General features: G+C 48.4%; 1 protein-coding gene across 1 annotated transcript in view; it reads right to left on the reverse strand.

Moving 5' to 3' along the window:
* Positions 1–19,140, reverse strand: part of spag17 (sperm associated antigen 17) — a 382,475-nt gene that overhangs the window by 261,760 nt on the left and 101,575 nt on the right. The window contains exons 15-16 of the mRNA XM_072513741.1: positions 15,265–15,415; positions 10,824–11,054 (exon numbers count right to left, since the gene is read on the reverse strand). Coding sequence (XP_072369842.1) covers positions 10,824–11,054; positions 15,265–15,415 — 382 coding nt within the window. The remainder of the gene's footprint in view (positions 1–10,823; positions 11,055–15,264; positions 15,416–19,140) is intronic.

A 19,140-nucleotide genomic window follows, 5' to 3' on the forward strand; every position in this document is an offset into this window, starting at 1 on the left:
AGGTCGGAGAATCGCCGGGGGCTGGCGTGAATCCCGCACCCGCCAGTTGCCGAATTCTCCGGCACCGGAGATTTGGCGGGGGTGGGAATCGCGCCCCGCCGGTTGGCGGACCCCCCCCCGCGATTCTCCGGCCCGGGTGGGCCGAAGTCCCGCTGCTAGAATGCCTGTCCCGCCGGCGTGGATTAAACCACCTCTCTTACCGGCGGGACAAGGCGGCGCGGGTGGGCTCCGGGGTCCTGGGGGGGGCGCGGGGCGATCTGGCCCCGGGGGGGTGCCCCCACGGTGGCCTGGCCTGCGATCGGGGCCCACCGATCCGCGGACGGGCCTGTGCCGTGGGGGCACTCTTTTCCTTCCGCCTTCGCCACGATTTCCACCATGGCGGAGGTGGGAGAGACTCCCTCCACAGCGCATGTGCGGGGATGCCGTGAGCGGCCGCCAACGCTCCCGCGCATGCGCCGCCCGGCAATGTCATTTCCACGCCAGCTGGCGAGTCACCAAAGGCCTCTCCTGCCAGCTGGCTGGGCGGAAATCAGTCCGGCGCGGGCCTAGCCCCTCAAGGTTAGGGCTCAGCCCCCCAAGATGCAGAGGATTCCGCACCTTTGGGGCGGCGCGGTGCTGGACTGATTTGCGCCGTTTTGGGCACCGGTCGGCGGACATCGCGCCGATACCGGAGAATTTCGCCCATTAACAGCATTCAAAAGGCATCTTGATAAACACATGGATAAGATGGGTATAGAGGGACACAGCACAAGAAACTGCTGTGGGTAAAATGACCGGTACAAGCTTGGAGGGTCAAAGGGCCTGTTCCTGTGCTGTATTGTTCTTTGTTCTAAAACTGTATCTTTTAGGGGAGAGTCTCTTCAATGTGCTGTGGCTTTAAATGTTACAGGTAACAGGCCACCATGACTTGGGTCACAGTTGGAACTGCCTGTATGCTTGTTGGATACAAAACTAGCCTGCCTCTTCAATGAGGGGCCCACAGTTATACTGTTCAATGTTTTGACATTCTCCTTTGTGTATTCTGCTGTCTACCTCATTCAAATTCCTCGCCTTCAGATGTTACCATTTGGATAGCCCCACTGATCTCTGGTAAACAATATTTCTGATGTGGCCATTCGCACCACAATGTCTCTGGACTCCTGCTAATCTTTTTACTTGTTTGTTATTTTATTTTAATCTCAAGTTCGTCTCAGTAACTTCCCACATGCTTGACATCAGAAAATACAGTAGTATAAGAACATAAAAAATAGGAAGGAGTAGATCATGCGGCCCATTGAGCCTACTCTGCCATTCAATACAATCCTGGCTGCTCTTTGATTCCAACTCCACTTTCCCACTCACCCCCTTATCCCTTTCTTCCATGAGACACTAAAAATGTTTCCAATTCAGCCTTAGAAATATTAAATGATCGAACATACAAACTCTCTGTGGTAGAGAATTCCAAAGATTCACAACCCCTGGACTGAAGAAATTTCTCCACATCTCAGTCTAAATCACAATTTCCCTGGATCCAATGGGCTTTTTACTTCGCTGTCAGTCTCCCATGTGAGGCCTTATCATAAGCCCTGCTTAAATCCAAGTAGACTACGCGAATTTCCTACGCGAATTGGAATGCAAAAAACGCTCCATATTTCTAAGGCTGAATTGGAAACATTTTTAGTGTCTCATGGAAGAAAGGTCCACAGGTCACTGAAAGGGGCAACACAGGTGGAAAAGGTAGTCAAGAAGGCATACGGCATGCTTGCCTTCATTGGCCGGGGCATTGAGTATAAGAATTGGCAAGTCATGTTGCAGCTGTATAGAACCTTAGTTAGGCCACACTTGGAGTATAGTGTTCAATTCTGGTCGCCACACTACCAGAAGGATGTAGAGGTTTTAGAGAGGGTGCAGAAGAGATTTACCAGAATGTTGCCTGGTAAGGAGGGCATTAACTATGAGGAGCAGTTGGATAAACTCGGTTTGTTCTCACTGGAACGAAGGAGGTTGAAGGGCGACCTAATAGAGGTCTATAAAATTATGAGGGGCATAGACAGAGTGGATAGTCAGAGGCTTTTCCCCGGGGTAGAGGGGTCAATTACTAGGGGGCATAGGTTTAAGGTGAGAGGGGCAAGGTTTAGAGTAGATGTACGAGGCAAGTTTTTTACACAGAGGGTAGTGGGTGCCTGGAACTCGCTACCGGAGGAGGTGGTGGAAGCAGGGACGATAGTGACATTTAAGGGGCATCTTGACAAATACATGAATAGGATGGGAATAGAGGGATACGGACCCAGGAAGTGTAGAAGATTGTAGTTTAGTCGGGCAGCATGGTCGGCACGGGCTTGGAGGGCCGAAGGGCCTGTTCCTGTGCTGTACATTTCTTTGTTCTTTGTTTGTTCTTTGAATTGGAATGCAAAAAACGCTCCTTATCCAATTGGACGATGCATCACTGTCAACCAAGCAGCTGACTCCCCGCCCCATTTTCAATATTTCTAGAGTTGGTAAAGAGGAATGTTAAAAAAAAAATCTGTTTCAATGTCCCTGTGATTTTTTATCCAGGGTCGCAAGCGGCAATATCTTGGAAATTAGTCTCCAATTCCTGGAAACTCTAGGCTAAACCTGGAAGGTTGGCAGTGAGGCCAGCTTCATGGCATTTCAAACGTGGTTCTCAAACGAGTCCATGCAAATCATGACCAAGCAGACATTGGATGTAAATTTTTGTGCCACTTTAAACAACATGATAAATATAGTATCTGTGGCATTATAGCTTCACTAATCGGGGCGAAATTCTCCAGTATCGGCGCGATGTCCACCGACCAGCGCCAAAAACGGCGCTAATCAGTCTGGCATCACGCCGCCCCAAAGGTGCGGAATCCTCCGCATCTTGGGGGGCCGAGCCCTAACCTTGAGGGGCTAGGCCCGCGCCGGACTGATTTCCGCCCTGCCAGCTGGCGGAAAAGGCCTTTGGTGCCCCGCCAGCTGGCACGGAAATGACATCTCCGGGCGGCGCATGCGCGGGAGCGTTAGCGGCCGCTCACGGCATCCCCGCGCATTTGCTGTGGAGGGAGTCTCGTCCGCCTCCGCCATGGTGGAGACCGTGGTGAAGGCAGAAGGAAAAGAGTGCCCCACGGCACAGGCCCGCCCGCGGATCGGTGGGCCCCGATCGCGGGCCAGGCCACCGTGGGGGCACCCCCCGGGGCCAGATAGCCCCGCGCCTCCCCCAGGACCCCGGAGCCCGCCCGCGCTGCCTTGTCCCGCCGATAAGAGAGGTGGTTTAATCTACGCTGGCGGGACAGGCATTCTAGCAGCGGGACTTCGGCCCATTCGGGCCGGAGAATCGCGGGGGGGGGCGGGCCCGCCAACCGGCGTGGCGCGATTCCCGCCCCCGCCGAATCTCCGGTGCCGGAGAATTCGGCAACCGGCGGGGGCGGGATTCACGCCAGTCCCCGGCGATTCTCCGACCCGGCGGGGGGTCGGAGAATCTCACCCCAGGTCTGCAACACTGTGGGAAGTGTGATGTGATGTTGGATGATGGCAAAAGGATACATGGAAGTGGCACCTCCATTCAAATCACTTTCCATTCTCACTCATTCCCTCACCCCTTCAAACAGTGCCCAACAAATTGCCATGTCTCCTGATAGTTGCATTCTGCCCTATATGGGTCTTTGGCAGGGGCCTCAAGGGCTCAAACATCCAGACATAAAAATTATAAGATCATAAGATTTTAAGAAATAGAAGCAGGGGTAGGCTTTTCAGCTCCTTGAGCCTGCTCCGGCAGTTGAGAAGATCACGGCTGATCTTGCAGCAGCCTTTCCTGCCTGTCCCCCATGGCCGGGATTCTCCGCCGCAGTGATTCTCCGTTATGCCGGCGCCCGGGGCTTTCCCGACGGCGTGGAGCTGCCCCATAATGGGAAACCCCATTGACCGGCCGGCGTAACGGAGAATCCCGCCAGCCGGCTGGGGCAGAAATGTGGCGCGGCGGAGAATCCCGGCCCATATTTCTCGTCTATCAAAAACCTGTCCATCTCAACCTTGAATGTATTTAATTACCCAGCCTCCACTGCTCTTTGAGGATGAGAATTCCAAAGTCAAACAGAAAAGAATCCTCATTTTGGTCTTAAATATGAGACCCCTTACTTTTTCAACTGTGCCCCTTTGTTCTATCCTCCCCCGCAGGGGGAAACATTCTCTCAGCATTCTGTCAAATTCCCCCCAGAATCGTATATTTCAATAAGATCACGTCTCATTCTTCTAAACTCCAATGAGTACATGCCTAACTTGGTCAACCTTTCCTCCTAAGACAACCCCTTCATCCCAGGATGCAGCCAACTGAATCTTCTTTGAACTTTTTCCAATGCAATTATATCCCCCTTTCAGTAAGGAGACCAAAACTGTACACAGTACACCAGGTGCGGTCTCACTAAGGCTCTGTTGAATGTTAGCAACACTTTGTTACTTTTATACGCAGTTCCCTCACATTAAAGGCCAAAATTACATTTGCCTTCCGAATTACATGTCGCACCTGCATTTGCCTGTGATTTATGTGCTCGGTCACAGAGATTAATCTGTATCACAGATTTCCACTCTCTCTCCATTTAAATAATATTCTTCTTCCCACTAAAGTAAGCAAGCTCAGATTTTTGCACATTACACTCCAATTGCCAATATTTTGTCTCATCACTTAACCTACCTATATCCCTTTGCAGACACTGGGGCCGGGATTCTCCCGCAATCGGCGGGATGGCCCGCCGCTGGTGCCAAGAACGGCGCGAACCACTCCGGCGTCGGGCCACCCGGAAGTTGCGGAATCCTCCGCACTTCCGGGGGCTAGGCCAGCGTCGGAGGGGTTGGCACCTTGCTAACCGGCGACGAAGGGCCGCGGTGGTCCCGCCCATGCGCAGAACCGTCGACGTGTTCTTGCGCATGCGCAGGAGGATTCTTCTCCACGCCGGCTATGGCGGAGCCCTACAGAGGCCGGCGCGGAAGGAAAGAGTGCCCCCATGGCACAGGCCCGCACGTAGATCGGTGGGCCCCAATAACGGGCCACGCCACCGTGGGCCCCCCTCCGAGGGCCGGATCCTCCCGCGCCCCCCTGAGGACTCCGGTAGATGGCCTACCAGCCAGGTCCCGCCGTGATGGACCATGTCCATTTCAAGCCGGCGGGACTGGCCGAACATGGGCGGCCACTCGGCCCATCGGGGCCCGGAGAATTGCCGGGTGTGGGGGCTGCTGCCAACAGACCCCGACCGGCGCGGCGTGAACCCCGCCTGAAAACCGGCGCCGGAGAATTCGGCAGCTGGCATCGGAGTGGCAGGGCGAGATTCACGCCGCCCCCTGGAGATTCTCCGACCCGGCAGGGTGTCGGAGAATCCCGCCCTTGGTGTTCTCTTCACAAATTGTTTTCCTATCTAACTTTGTGTCATCAGCAAATATACACTCAGTCCCTTCATCCAAGGCATTAATATAGACTGCAAATGTTGAGGCCCCAGCACTGATTCCTGTGGCACTGTTGTCAATCTGAATATTACCCATGTAATGATTTTCTGCTTCTTGTTCATTAGCCAATCCTCTGTCCATGCCAATTCATCACCCCAGACACCATGAGCTCTTATTTTATGCAGTAACCTATAACGTGGCACGCTATCAAATGCCTCTTAGAAATCCAAATTCACCACATCCACAGGTTCTCTATTCTCCACAATGTTTGCTACTTTCTCAAATAACTCTAATAAATTAGTCAAACACAATTTCCCTTTCACAAAACCATGTGGACTCTGCCTGTTTGTATTATGATTTTCTGAATGCCCTGCTATTAGCTCCTATGAAAGAGGTCAGACTAACTGGCGTTTAGTTTCCTGCTTTCTGTCTTCCTTGTCTCTTGAATAGAGATGCTATATTTGTGGTTTTCCAATCTACTGTGACCTTTCCAGAATCCATGGAATTTTGGAAGATTACAACCAATGCATGCACTATCTCTGCAGCCATGTCTTTCAAAATCCTAGGATACAGGCCATCAGGTCCTAGGACTTGTCAACCTTTTGACTCATTTGTTTTCCCAGTACCTTTTCCCTCATGATTGTGATTGTTTTAAGCTCCTCCCTCTCTATTGCCTCGTGATTTTCAACATTCTTCGGATACGTTTTGTATCTTCTGCAGTGAAGATTGATACAAAATACTGAATTCAATGCTTCCATCATTTCCTTTTTTACCACAATAAATACCCCAGTCTCACCTGCTAAGGGACGAACATTCACTTTAACTACTCTTTTCCTTTTTATACACTTGTAGATACCCCTACCATCTGTTTTTACATTTCTAGCTAGCTTTCCTCATACTTCAATTCGTTGCAGGTTTCTAAGATTTTCCCAATCTTCTGATTTAATAATAATAATAATCTTTATTATTGTCACAAGTAGGCTTACATTAACACTGGAATGAAGTTACTGTGAAAATACCCTAGTCGCCTCACTCCGGTGCCTGTTTGGGTACACAGAGGGAGAATTCAGAATGTCCAGTTCACCTAGCAAGCACATCTTTCAGAACTTGTGGGAGTAAACCGGAGCACCCACAGGAAATCCACGCAGGCACGAGGAGAACATGCAGACAGTAACCCAATCAATCCTGGGACTCCGGCACTGTGAAGCAACCATGCTAACCAGTGTGCCACCATGCCGCCCGCCATTAATTTCCATAGTATTGTACATGTTTCCTTTCAATGTGATACCATAGCCAAAAATGATGGATCCAATGCAGAGTCTTTCTTTTTCAATGGAATATATATTTGTTGCGAATTATTAAATATCTGCTGAAATGGCCACTTCCATACAGTCCTACTTTTAATATTTTCTCCCCCAAACCACTTTAACCAACTCTATCTTCATACGCTTGTAAATGTCTCTATTTAAGTTTAAGACACTAGGTCTTAGGCCCGGGGTTTCTCACCCTCAAACGGAATGCAAAATTCTGGCGCATCATGGTTACTGTTAGCCAAAAGATCCTTGACTATCAGGAAATTAATTAATCATGTCTTGTTACAAAATGCCAGGTCTAAAATAGTGTGGTCCCTGGTTGGTTCCCAAATGTATTGCTCTAAGAAATTGCCCCGAAGACATTCTTATGAACTCATCTTCAAGTTACCTTTGCCAATTTGATTCATATGAAGATTAAATCACCCATGATTATTGCAATATCTTTCTTACTGCCCCATATTTCATCTGTATACGCTGTCCTGCAGCTTAGCTACTGTTAGGAGACCTATGGGGCAGCACGGTAGCCTTGTGGATAGCACAATTGCTTCACAGCTCCAGGGTCCCAGGTTCGATTCCGGCTTGGGTCACTGTCTGTGCGGAGTCTGCACATCCTCCCCGTGTGTGCGTGGGTTTCCTCCGGGTGCTCCGGTTTCCTCCCACAGTCCAAAGATGTGCAGGTTAGGTGGATTGGCCATGATAAATTTCCCTTAGTGTCCAAAATTGCCCTTAGTGTTGGGTGGGGTTACTGGGTTATGGGGATAGGGTGGCGGTGTTGACCTTGGGTAGGGTGCTCTTTCCAAGAGCCGGTGCAGACTCGATGGGCCGAATGGCCTCCTTCTGCACTGTAAATTCTATGATAGCTACTCCTATAAGTGATTTTTTTCCTTTGCTATTTATTAGCTTTATCAAAACTATTACAGCCCCCTGGGCTAGCGTGTGGTCAATTTCAGCCCCACTTGACCCAGAGTCACAACACAATTGAAAAAAATAAATATTTCTCAGAAAAATATCCAAAGTCTTTGGCCCTTAGCTCTCCAATAACTGCAGTCACCAGGTTTGTAAATTTAAACACAATTAAGTTTATTCATCACAATAACTATAATTAAATATGCAGAAAATACAACAGGTTAACATTACCCAATACCTAACCCTCCACTTAAACTCGTCCCACCCTCTGTACACAACACACACAGAACAGACATACGCAGAGGGGAGAAATGGAGGGGGGAGGGGGAAAGGAGAGCGAGAGTGAGAAAGTCTCCTGGCTCTCTGAAAATCATCCCACTCAGGTAGGACCCAATTACCTGTTACAGAGCAGAACACAGTATTTTGGCTAATTCATTGGTCACCAGCCTACCAATCGAATCGAGTCCCACCGATTTCTCAGGTGCCGAAAAGTCTGAATTCCGCTGTCCGAAATTTAGCAGAGTGTTCTATGTTGTAACTTTTGAGTTTCTCATTTCCCCTGCTCGACTTAAAGATATATGTCCATTAAGCATCCATGGATCAAAATGATAACAGCAAAAATAAAGAAAGGGAAAATAAGAGAATCAACAGGAAGGGTCCTTACAAAACTAATTCTACATCTTGCTGCTCTGAACAAAAGTAACGTTTCAATGGAAGGACAGGGAGGATAGAATGTGTAAGGTGATAGAAGGGTCTTGGTGCAGAATAATACGTATGTAGTAGAGTTCTGAAATCTCAGCATCTATTTAAAGTAAACCTCAGATATATATCCCAAGTTAATGTGAACATGCAGAAGTCCCAGAATAGTAGTAGGAACTGAAAGAACAAAAGGAAAGGGTAGATTTTGCTCTGTAGCAATAATCTTATCTTACCTGAGTTAATAATATGCTTGAGCACATAGAAATATCGGAAAGGTTAAGTTCAGAAACAATTACATAATCCATCTGGTTCATTCCAAAAACATTACATGCCAACAAGCCTCACCATCAAATATTTATCCAATATCCATTTAGTGTGATCCCAAAGTCTCCCTCCACTGCTTCCTGGGTAATCTATTCTGAACCTTCATTCATCACGATATAAAATAGTTAAATCTCTCTTTCCCTGCTGTTGTTGACGGTTACCAAATAATTCCCAAAATGACGGAACACAGAATTGTATCGGGCTTAAGACCTCACACTATAGTTTTGGGGGGAAAAATCTATATCCTCATGGCTAGTTCCTAAAATTTAAAAACTGGACAACTGGAAAAATGATTGACCCCATGTTTGACTGACCATCGAACACTAGGAGCTAATCTGGCAGTAACAAATAAATTTGTGGCTCATTATCACTGAAGATGCGATAACAACCCCTGTGAGCTACAGAGAACAAATTGAAAGGAAATTATACAGAGGTCGTTACTATTTCATCAGCTATGCCTAGTCTGCTAGGACAAAGAACCCTGCAACGTTCCTTTCAAATTCTTAACGGTTGTGATGCACTATCAATTTCTACAAGACGACAGTAGAGAATAATCGAGGCTTTATTAAGCAGAGATGTGTGGCCTCCTGCAGCTGCTACCAGAATGGGAGCAGCTCCGGTGTGCACACACATTTATACACCGCCTACTGGGCGGAGCCAGCAGGCAGGGATTTACCCCCGTACCTCTAGAGGAGCGTTACCGTACAACATCTAATATACAGTTACTACATCTAATATACAGTTAGTGGTGACTACCACAGGTTGGAACATTAGCAATCTCAGGAACCCAGGCAAAGATCAAAGCCAAGTTGGAAAGATGGGAGTCATGTGACATGATCACTTAGCTGGAAGAACCAGTTATACTGTCTTGCAGTACTGCAAATGAGTCTGCAACCTTCCATCTAACAAGCAGTAACAAAGAAAAATGACTCTGTTCAGGTTTGAATGCCAACCATACTGTTTCTACTAGAATTTCTGAACTTGTATACCCATCGCCTACAAGACTAATTGATATCTACATGCCTATCTCATGGAAGTTATCACTACTAGAAAAGTGATGTATTCAGCATCAGTTTTCAACTGTCAACCTCTATGAAGGAATACACCATTTGGACCTTAATTCTGGACTTTGGACCTGCGTGAAACAATAATTCTTTATTCTGTCATCTTTACTCTGTAAATCTTGCTTTCTCTATTCCTTATTTATTGTATGAAATCACGGGGGGGGGGGGCACGTAGTGACAACCCTTCTTGCGTTTCGAATGCTTGTGAATAAACTAACCTCTGAGTTCACCACAACTTGAGTCTGTTGTGGGGTTATTAATAGAACCAAGACTGAGGGGTCGGGAAATACGCCACTGTTTATAAAAGGAGAAATCAAAATCAAAACACCTCTGTTTCCAGGTGGGTGGTGAGAGGATAAATTAGGGATGTTTTCATGTCTGTAAATATTACCGCAGCTTTTGGGCTAATTTATGGAGTACACACTCTTGGCCCTGCCTGCCAAAGGCGAGTATGGTGAAATCATGCAGTGCGCATTAGGATTTTCAGTCTGGGAATATTGTGGGATGTTCTCTCATCATTTTCCAATCTGAACCCTGGGCAGGCAAGGTTCTGTGACAGGAGCAGCACTTACAGCTACTTACCCTGGTCTTCTCTTGCAAAGAATATCTTTCTTTGCAAATTCAATACCAAAGGCTTTAAAACGAGAGGAAACTCTTTGAGACCTATTTTTTTCTTTTTTAAAGTTTTGAAACCAACAAATGGTCATTTGTTTAATCAACAGTCAACTGCTAATTGTGATTGTCCAGTTTCATTATCAGTCAAACCTCATGACTTGGTGATTCACTTAATAAACTAAGAATCCCAGTTAGGACCCATCTGTCCAATATATTGAAAGAAAAAAGTAATTACTTTCAAATTTTAAAAACAAACAGCATGAAATCAAAATCTTATGAATTCTTTCTTATATTTGCTTATTTAACTAACGGATTTAAGACATGAGTTGACCGTCATAATCACATATGTACTACCAGAATTGTAAATCTCATTGCATAATCATTGAAATGATATAAGGCTCATTCAAAATAAAACATTCAACTACAGTCGTCAGAAAGTCTGAAAAATACAGATTCATTTAATTGACTTTAAAGCCATTCAGTGTATTACCTGCACAAACACCATTGCTTTTTTTATGTGTCTTCTTGGCACTATGAATCCGTTTCATCTCTTTTGCAAACTTGCCGGGGTCATCCCATGGTATGTACCCCGACTCAAGTATTTCACCCAACATGTCAGTCTTCTCTTCTAATTCTCCACTCTCTTTTACTTTGGTGAACTTCATACTCTCAAACACAAACAGCTTGAAGGCTCTCTCCACCTCAGAATTTGTCACATTTTCTAAGTGAAATAATATATATTGCAACCAGTCAATTAGATCATCCACATAGAAAAAAAAACTGGAATAATTATCTCAGCTACAAAAATATGATTACTTTGACTTAACATCATGAATGTCCTCAAATATTCTCAAAAATTAGGGACCAATATTGCAAGAGTATCACATGAAATGTTTCAGTGATTCATGCAATGAATTACTTTTTAAAGCATTATGGCTATTGTTACATATGCAAACACCATTGTCATTCTAGGATACCAATGTATCATAGCCAGTAATAAGATAAATTAACATGATTTAAATAAATATATATTTTGATGGGGGAGAAATGCACGCTTATCTATCATAGGAACTTCCTAGTACTTGAACAATGACATTACATCATTGATGTCCACCTGAACTCTAAATACAGGTGTACAGGACCTCTGCTTCATTTCAAGAACAGCACCTTTGACAATGTTTCCCGCGATCGGTACAGGGATGAAGTAGCAGCTTCGCTGGCAGAACTTTGTGAAATTAGTTTTAGAAGCACTACTGGGAAAACATGTGCACGCTGTTCACAATTCTCTCGTCATTCATAAAATTGTCAGGCAAGTTGACACAGAGAATGCAGAACGTCTAACCCAAAGGTAAGAATGCCACCAACTGAGCTAAACACCTAAACTGAATATACCTTCACATATATATATTTTTAAAACTTTCCCAAAGTTCAATGCAGCAAATGGAAGCAGAAAATGAGACAGATGAGTCAAATTGGCAAATGGACAAATGAGAGAATTTTCCAAAAGGAGCTCACAAGTTTATAATGTCCAGAGAAGAAGAAAATCTCTATCAGGATGCATTAGGCTATAACTGTCAGAAGTGCAGCGGAAACCTTGGGCATGATTCGCTGGAAAGATTTCGAAGTGCTGTAGCGAGCGGGAACTGCCACGAGCTTCCCGGCGCTCAGCCCAATGAATCCGGCAGCGCTATTCAACATTAATTGGTCCACTTAACAGGATCCCGCGAGATTTTCGCCGCAAATGAAGGTTTGTCATCTGATTGGCCGACAACACGCTTGCCAGCCCCCGCTTTCTAAGAAGGTTGAGCAGCACTTAAGCAGCACTTGCTCAGCCAACCCCAGCCAGCTCGGACCAATGGCGCCAGGAGATCTGCCCCAACATTTATGGACACAGACCTTGGGAGGCTGCTAGGCGTTGTGGAGGCCAGGAGGGATGTCCTGTTCAACCGAGATTCCAGGAGGGACAACAATAGGGCAGCCAGTGCTGCCTGGGACAAGGTGGCAGCGGCTGCGAACACTGGGCGTGTGACCAGGAGGACTGGCCTTCAGTGCAGGAAAAGTTCAATGAAAGGTCAATGACCTACACCGGGCAGCACGAGTGAGTGGACACCAATGCCGCCCCCCACGTTTCACTTGTGATTGGGATGCTGGGCAATGAGCTGCACATGCTACATGACCCGACCACCCAAAGGAATCCACTTGGGTTGTGTGAAGTGCTCATTTAACCACGATTGGCAATTCCCTATGAACAATGGCCTTCAACTGCAGGGCCAGAGGCCTCGCAGTCTGTGGGGGTTATGGGTGGTCAGTGGTGCGGACGAGCAGGGACAGGAGTTGCCCCCGGAATAAGTACACATGACGTAGGGGTTGACATGGTGTTGCTGCGCATGGTTGCCCCCCCCCCCCCCCCCACCCTCCATGGCAGCCCACCCCCAGCCGAGGGTCACCCACCCTCCGCCGAGTACTAAGATGGCACGCCCAGTGTCCCCGGGCTCTTTGCCTGTACGCAAAGATGCTACTCACGTCCTCAGCTCCCCACAGAAGCCCTTCTGCCAGTTTCAAGTTTTTCAAAAGGAGTACTAAGCGGCGCCAACGTGACCACTTGCTGGGGAGGCCGCTGGACGATGGGAGGCCGTTAGATAAGAGGTGGTTCTCGGTAATTGTATGGAAATAAGGCTTAAGTGGTAATTGATTTCTCGCTACCATATGTTGAGATCCCGAATTCACTTACAGGAGCGGGCTGGTCGCATCGCAACGTTATGCACGGTTCTCGTTTTCGGCCTCTCCCGCTATTCGCTGGTCTCGTTTCACTTGAGTGAGAGCGTAACAAGGTCGAGGAATCGTGCCTCTTATTTGTTCACATAAACCTGATTTTCACCATAATTCTGTCAAGTTATGGAAACAGCTTGGAGTAAATTCCCAATCAAGATTTTGGGTGAGTGGAATTCCAGAATATCAGCTGAACTTCAATAACTAAGAATAGTTTTGCTATTAATTATACTTATATGGGGAGGAATCATCCAGTGATGGGACTTAATGTAAAAAGGTACCTAATAAGTTAACCTGTCTTGGCAAAGTCTGCTATTCTAATCCGTTTTGGGGATCAATTTGTAGATTGAGCAGCTATACAAAATTATAGTAAAAATTGTAAATACTTTAGTGGCAAAACTGGAAGAATTCTCCTCAAGGCAGGATTGGGTGGTTCCAGAAGGGTAGATTTCTACCCTCCTTCCGTTGCCTGCCCAACCCTTTTCTATTTTCCTGCTTGGGGTTCAGGTGATATGAAAGGAGGTTTCCGGTGGGATTCCTACTATTAACAGAGAGATCACAAGTAAACTGATACCTCAGACAAGAATTAGCAGCAAGGGAACTCAAAGAAAAGTCAGGAAAATCAGGCGCTGGATTCTCCATTATTGGGACAATGTCCCCACACCGGCGACAAAACGATAGAGTTTTACGCCTGAAATTCCTGGATCGAAGGGACACAAATTCCCAGCCCTGCAGTGGGCTAGCAGGGACCCGGAGTAGATCTCGCAGCTTTTGCTGCAGATACGGGCCCCCGCACTTCCCGGTCGCTAGACCCACAAAAGAGACCCCCGATTGGCCGCGTGCCCGACCCTCAACCCCCGCATGAACATTCCCCGGCCGCCTATAAGGCCCCCCCTGGCCTCCGATCTGCCTGTCCCCGACCAAGATAGCCGCAGACTGAGTCCACAGCCGCCACACGAGTATCCCGACCGGCTGGAGCACATTAGTTCTACGCCGTCAGGACTTCGACCGGTCGAGGGCGGAGAATGGCTGAGTGGGCCTCTGGCAATGGCCCCAGGTGACGCAGCATTTTCTCCGACTACGCCACTTTTTGGGGCCTGCAGAATCGGTGAACCGGCGCTGATCCCGATTTCTTGCGGGAACATGGATTCTTGGTCCCCGTGCCGGCCACAATTTCGGTGTGAGGGTGTGGAGAATCCAGCCCCAGATACTTAACATTTCTTTTTTCTTGCAATCACCATCACATTGTCATACACTGTGAAACAAGCTTGTGGGAGTGTGACTAATTTAACTGAATTGGAGACAGATAGACTTCAGAAAATCTTCTTATAATATACAAATTGCCAAACCATTCTTTGGGCTTTGGGCAGCCTGGCACTTACTTCTGCCATGCCAGAACAGACCGAAGCACCTGAAAGATCAGAATGAAATCTTCCATCAAATCTGCAGTTGAGACCAAGGCATTCAAGCAGGTCTACATTTGGGATTTAATGAAGGGAGAGGAGATGGCTATAAAACATTTTCCCTCTATTGGGAGAACTTAGGGCTCTTAATACTATGTTCTCAGTCCTATTGCCACTTTCCACACCACAGCTCAGGAAGCACTGATAACTGCAGTGGATGTGAGGTATATCCAGCAGCATCACAAGCATTGAACATTCCACTACATGCACGTGATGGGTGGAGAAGGCAGGTCAATGACAGACCCATAGAGGTAAACACTTGAACAGTGCCACAGTCTTCATCACAATCCCAACCAATTTTGGGCAATATATTTTATTTGGTGCCTACATATTTAACCTACAGATAACTATCTTCACAGCGAATTTGTTTCATATGTAATCTCGGGCAGGAAAGACGTGAATCAGTTTTTGAGAACAGGGTCTCAAATTAAGCTTTTGGAATTTTGAGAATGAGAGCAGAATATGTATATATGAAAGTCTTCTCTATTATTTTATTGGAGCTGTAACCCACTTTGGAGGCGGAATGTTTTCTCTAAATTAGCAGAAGAGGATTTCAGATTAAACATTCATAGTTCTAGAATCCTGCAGTGTGATTTCAAGGTGTGATGCTGCACACGTGTATATTCTAAATAAAATGTAAGATACAGTAAGTACCCGAGAATAATATCGTAATGAGAGAGCTGGACTGCAATGTCTTACCATTGGTGCAATGGTACATAAGCTCATGGATACTGGCCAAACGTTTCGCATCAGCCTCAGGTAAAGGAGGAGTAAAATTAAGAAACTTCTCTAATGGCAACTTTTTCATCATTTGCTGTTCGATTTTGGCAGGGTCAAAGCCTTGTAGTATCTAAGATAGGAGAACAAAAATCAGATAATTCAATTTTTATTAGAACTGTTTAATACCCAAGAAATGGGACTGGAGAAAAGGACAAAGGAATCAGAACTCATTAATTTTGTTTCTTTTGAAAATATGAGATACAGATTCTGCTTAGAGCATAGATAGGGTTTAAAAGAAAGTATTAGAGCACAGATCAGGGTTTAGAAAAAAGTTATGGTGCGTGGATCAATATCAATTTATTTTAAAAAAATATTTGCAGAGCATACATAAACACGAATGCATAATTGTTGAAAAATATAACACGATCACTCCAATTTGACATTTTTCTCTTTTTCACCCCTTAACACCACCCCCCACCACTGACAACAAACATGTCCTCAAACAGGGACAAGAACAACTTCCATCCCGCCCAGAAACAGCCCCAGCACCGACCCCAAAGCCCCCAAGGGCAAACTTAACTTTTTCCAACTTAAGGAATTCTGCTACATCCCCCAGCCACACCGACACCCTCAGTGGCTCCACCGACCTCCACTCCAGTAGAATTCACCACTCGGCAATCATTGGCGAAGGCCACACATCAACCGCCTTCCCCTCCAACCGCTTCAGCGGCTCCAACACCCAAAAATCGGCACCAGAGTGCCCGGCGACATCTTCACCCCCACAATTTTTGAGAATGCTTCAAATATCAGGGCCCAGAACCCCAACAATCACAGACATGATCAAAGCAAGTGGACATGATTTGCCACCCCCCTCTCATACTTACCCTCTACCTCTGAAAAGAACCCACTCATCCAAGCCCACATCATGTGAGCGCTATGCGCCACTTTGAACTGTACCAAGCTCATCTGATGACCCGACTCGACCCGATCCAGCAGAACTCCTCGAACGACCCGACTTGGAAGTTGAAGAGGCCCAAACCGGAAGTGCGATCCTGACCTCGATTTCGACCCGACCCGGGTCTTGGAGCAGCTAACCCGGTGTAGGAACCGACACCAGCCCCCGGATCGCCTGATCCAGCCTCCGGAGCACCCGACCCAGCCCCCGACCACGAGACCCATCCCGGAGAGGCCCGCCCAGCAACCCGACTGTGGTGAATGTATTCACCTAAGCATGAACTGTCTGTATAGTGCTGTGACCTATGACCTGGAAATGATGATACTGTCTACATCCAGGTACTGTACTGGAACCCCGGTGCGCTCCGCCCTCACCCGGGGCAATATATAATCCGGCCACCTGTGGGTGGCACTCATTTGTACAGCCGACACTGGCAGGCGAGTTCATGGATAATAAAGCCTAATGTTCACTCGTTCTCACGGTCTCACAGTGAATTGACGGTATAACAATTTATTATCCATCGACAGCACCATGGAGCCGCTCTAAAGCCAGATAAGCTCGAACTCGACGCGCGAGCGATAGAGGCCGAGGAGATCTTCAAACATTGGCTTCGCTGCTTCGAGGCCTACCACGACTCTTCCATAACGCCTTCCACTGAAACCCTCAAGCTGCAACTCCTCTATGCTCGGGTGAGCCATCGAATCTCCGTGATGATTGAGAAAGCTGCCACGTACGAGGCGGCGGTCGCAACCCTCAAGGCGCATTTCGTGAAGCCCGTAAACGAGGTGTTCGCCCGACACCTTCTGACTACTCGCCGTCAACGTGCTGGGGAGTCTCTGGATGAGTACCTGGAAAACCTGACCCTACTCGCAAGGAACTGCAGCTATCGGGATGTAATGGTGGAGGAACACATGAACCTACAGATCCGGGATACCTACGTGGCTGAGGTCCGATCGAACTACATAAGGCAGCGCCTGCTGGAAAACGGGACCTTTGACCTGTGGGACACGGTAAAACTAGGCACCTCAGTAGAGGTGGCCTACCAGAACCTCAGTGCGTTCCCCTCGTGGACACCATCGTTGCGGCCCCCGTCGGACCCGACTATGTCACAGGCCTGTGCCGCGCGGCTGCCAGTCTAGCCCGGGGAACCGCAGTACTACTTCTGCGGCCAGGGTCAACATCCCCGGCAGCATTGCCCAGCCCGCACAGCGACATGCAGCGACTGTGGCAAAAAGGGACACTTCGCCAGAGTCTGTCTGGGCCGACCTAAAGCCCTGAAATCGAAAACTCATGAGGCCCGTCCCATGGACTCACAGGCCTGCAGACCCCGCAATGTGGCTGCGTGCCTGCCCGGAACGCCCCCTTCAGATGCATCATCAGCCTCGTGCGACTCGTGGGGGCTGCCATCTTGGCCGCCGGCTCCAACACCGTCGGACACGTGTGACTCGTGGGGGCCGCCAACTTGGCCATCGGCTCCGGCACCGACCGACACGTGCGACCGATGGGGGCAGCCATCTTGGTCGCCATCTTCGACCCAGCCCGAAACGTGCGACTCATGGGGGCCGCCATTTTGTGACCCCGATACCACCGACCACGCAGGCTACCCGCAGCTTGGCGCAGTCACCCTCGACCAGTCGCAGCCAAAGCACTCAATGATGTTCGTCCGGGTCAACGGGCACAAGACCCCCTGTCTTTTCGACTCCGGGAGCACGGAGAGCTTCGTTCATCCTGACATGGTAAGGCGCTGGCTCCCTTCACATCTAACCCGCATACCAAACAATCTCCCTTGCCTCCGGATCCCACTCGGTTCATATCCGGGGGTACTGTATCGCTAATCTCGCATGCAGGGCGCCGAGTACACTCGTTTTAAGCTGCAGGTCCTCCCTCACCTCTGCGCCCCCCTACTGCTCGGATTAGACTTCCAATGCAGTCACCGAAGCCTGACCCGACAGTTCGGCGGACCCTTGCCCCTCCCCTCACGGTATGAAGCCTCGCGACCCTCAAGGTCTCCCCCCCCTTCGTTCTTTGCGAACCTCACTCCCCCCTTCGTTCTTTGCGAACCTCACTCCTGACTGTAAGCCCATCGCCACCTGGAGCAGGCGGTACAGTTCCCAAGACATGACTTTCATCAAGTCGGAGGTCCAGCAACTGTTGAGTGAAGGGATCATCGAGGCCAGCAACAGCCCCTGGAGAGCGCAAGTGGTGGTCGTCCGGACCGGGGAAAAGAATCGGATGGTTGTGGACTACAGCCAGACAATTAACCGGTTCATGCAACTGGATGCGTACCCCCTCCCCCGCATAGCAGACATGGTCAACCAGATCGCGTACCGTGTGTTCTCAACGGTCGATCTGAAGACGGCCTACCACCAGCTCCCGATCCGCCCGGAAGAGCACCACTATACTGCTTTTGAAGCAGCCGGCCGACTCTTCCACTTCCTCAGGGTCCGCATCGGCACCACTAATGGGGTCTCGGTTTTTCAGAGAACGATGGACCGAATGGTGGACCAGTACAGTTTGCGGGCTACATACCCGTACTTGGACAATGTTACCATCTGCGGCCATGATCAGCAGGACCATGACGCCAACCTTCAGAGGTTCCTCCAGGCTGCCCAATCCCTCAACCTCACATATAACAAAGAGAAGTGCGTTTTCCGCACTACCCAACTGGCCACCCTCGGCTACGTCGTGGAGAACGGAATCCTAGGGCCCGACCCCGACCACATGTGCCCCCTCACGGAACTTCCCCCTCCCCACAGTATCAAGGCCCTCAAACGATGCCTGGGGCTATTCTCTTACTATGCTCAGTGGGTCCCCAACTTTGTGGACAAAGCCCGCCCACCGATTCAAACCACCACATTTCCCCTGACGGCTGAGGCCCGCTCGGCCTTCAGCCTCATCAA

Source organism: Scyliorhinus torazame, chromosome 8 (genome assembly GCF_047496885.1).
Source record: "Scyliorhinus torazame isolate Kashiwa2021f chromosome 8, sScyTor2.1, whole genome shotgun sequence".
NCBI classification, from domain to species: Eukaryota; Metazoa; Chordata; class Chondrichthyes; order Carcharhiniformes; family Scyliorhinidae; genus Scyliorhinus; species Scyliorhinus torazame.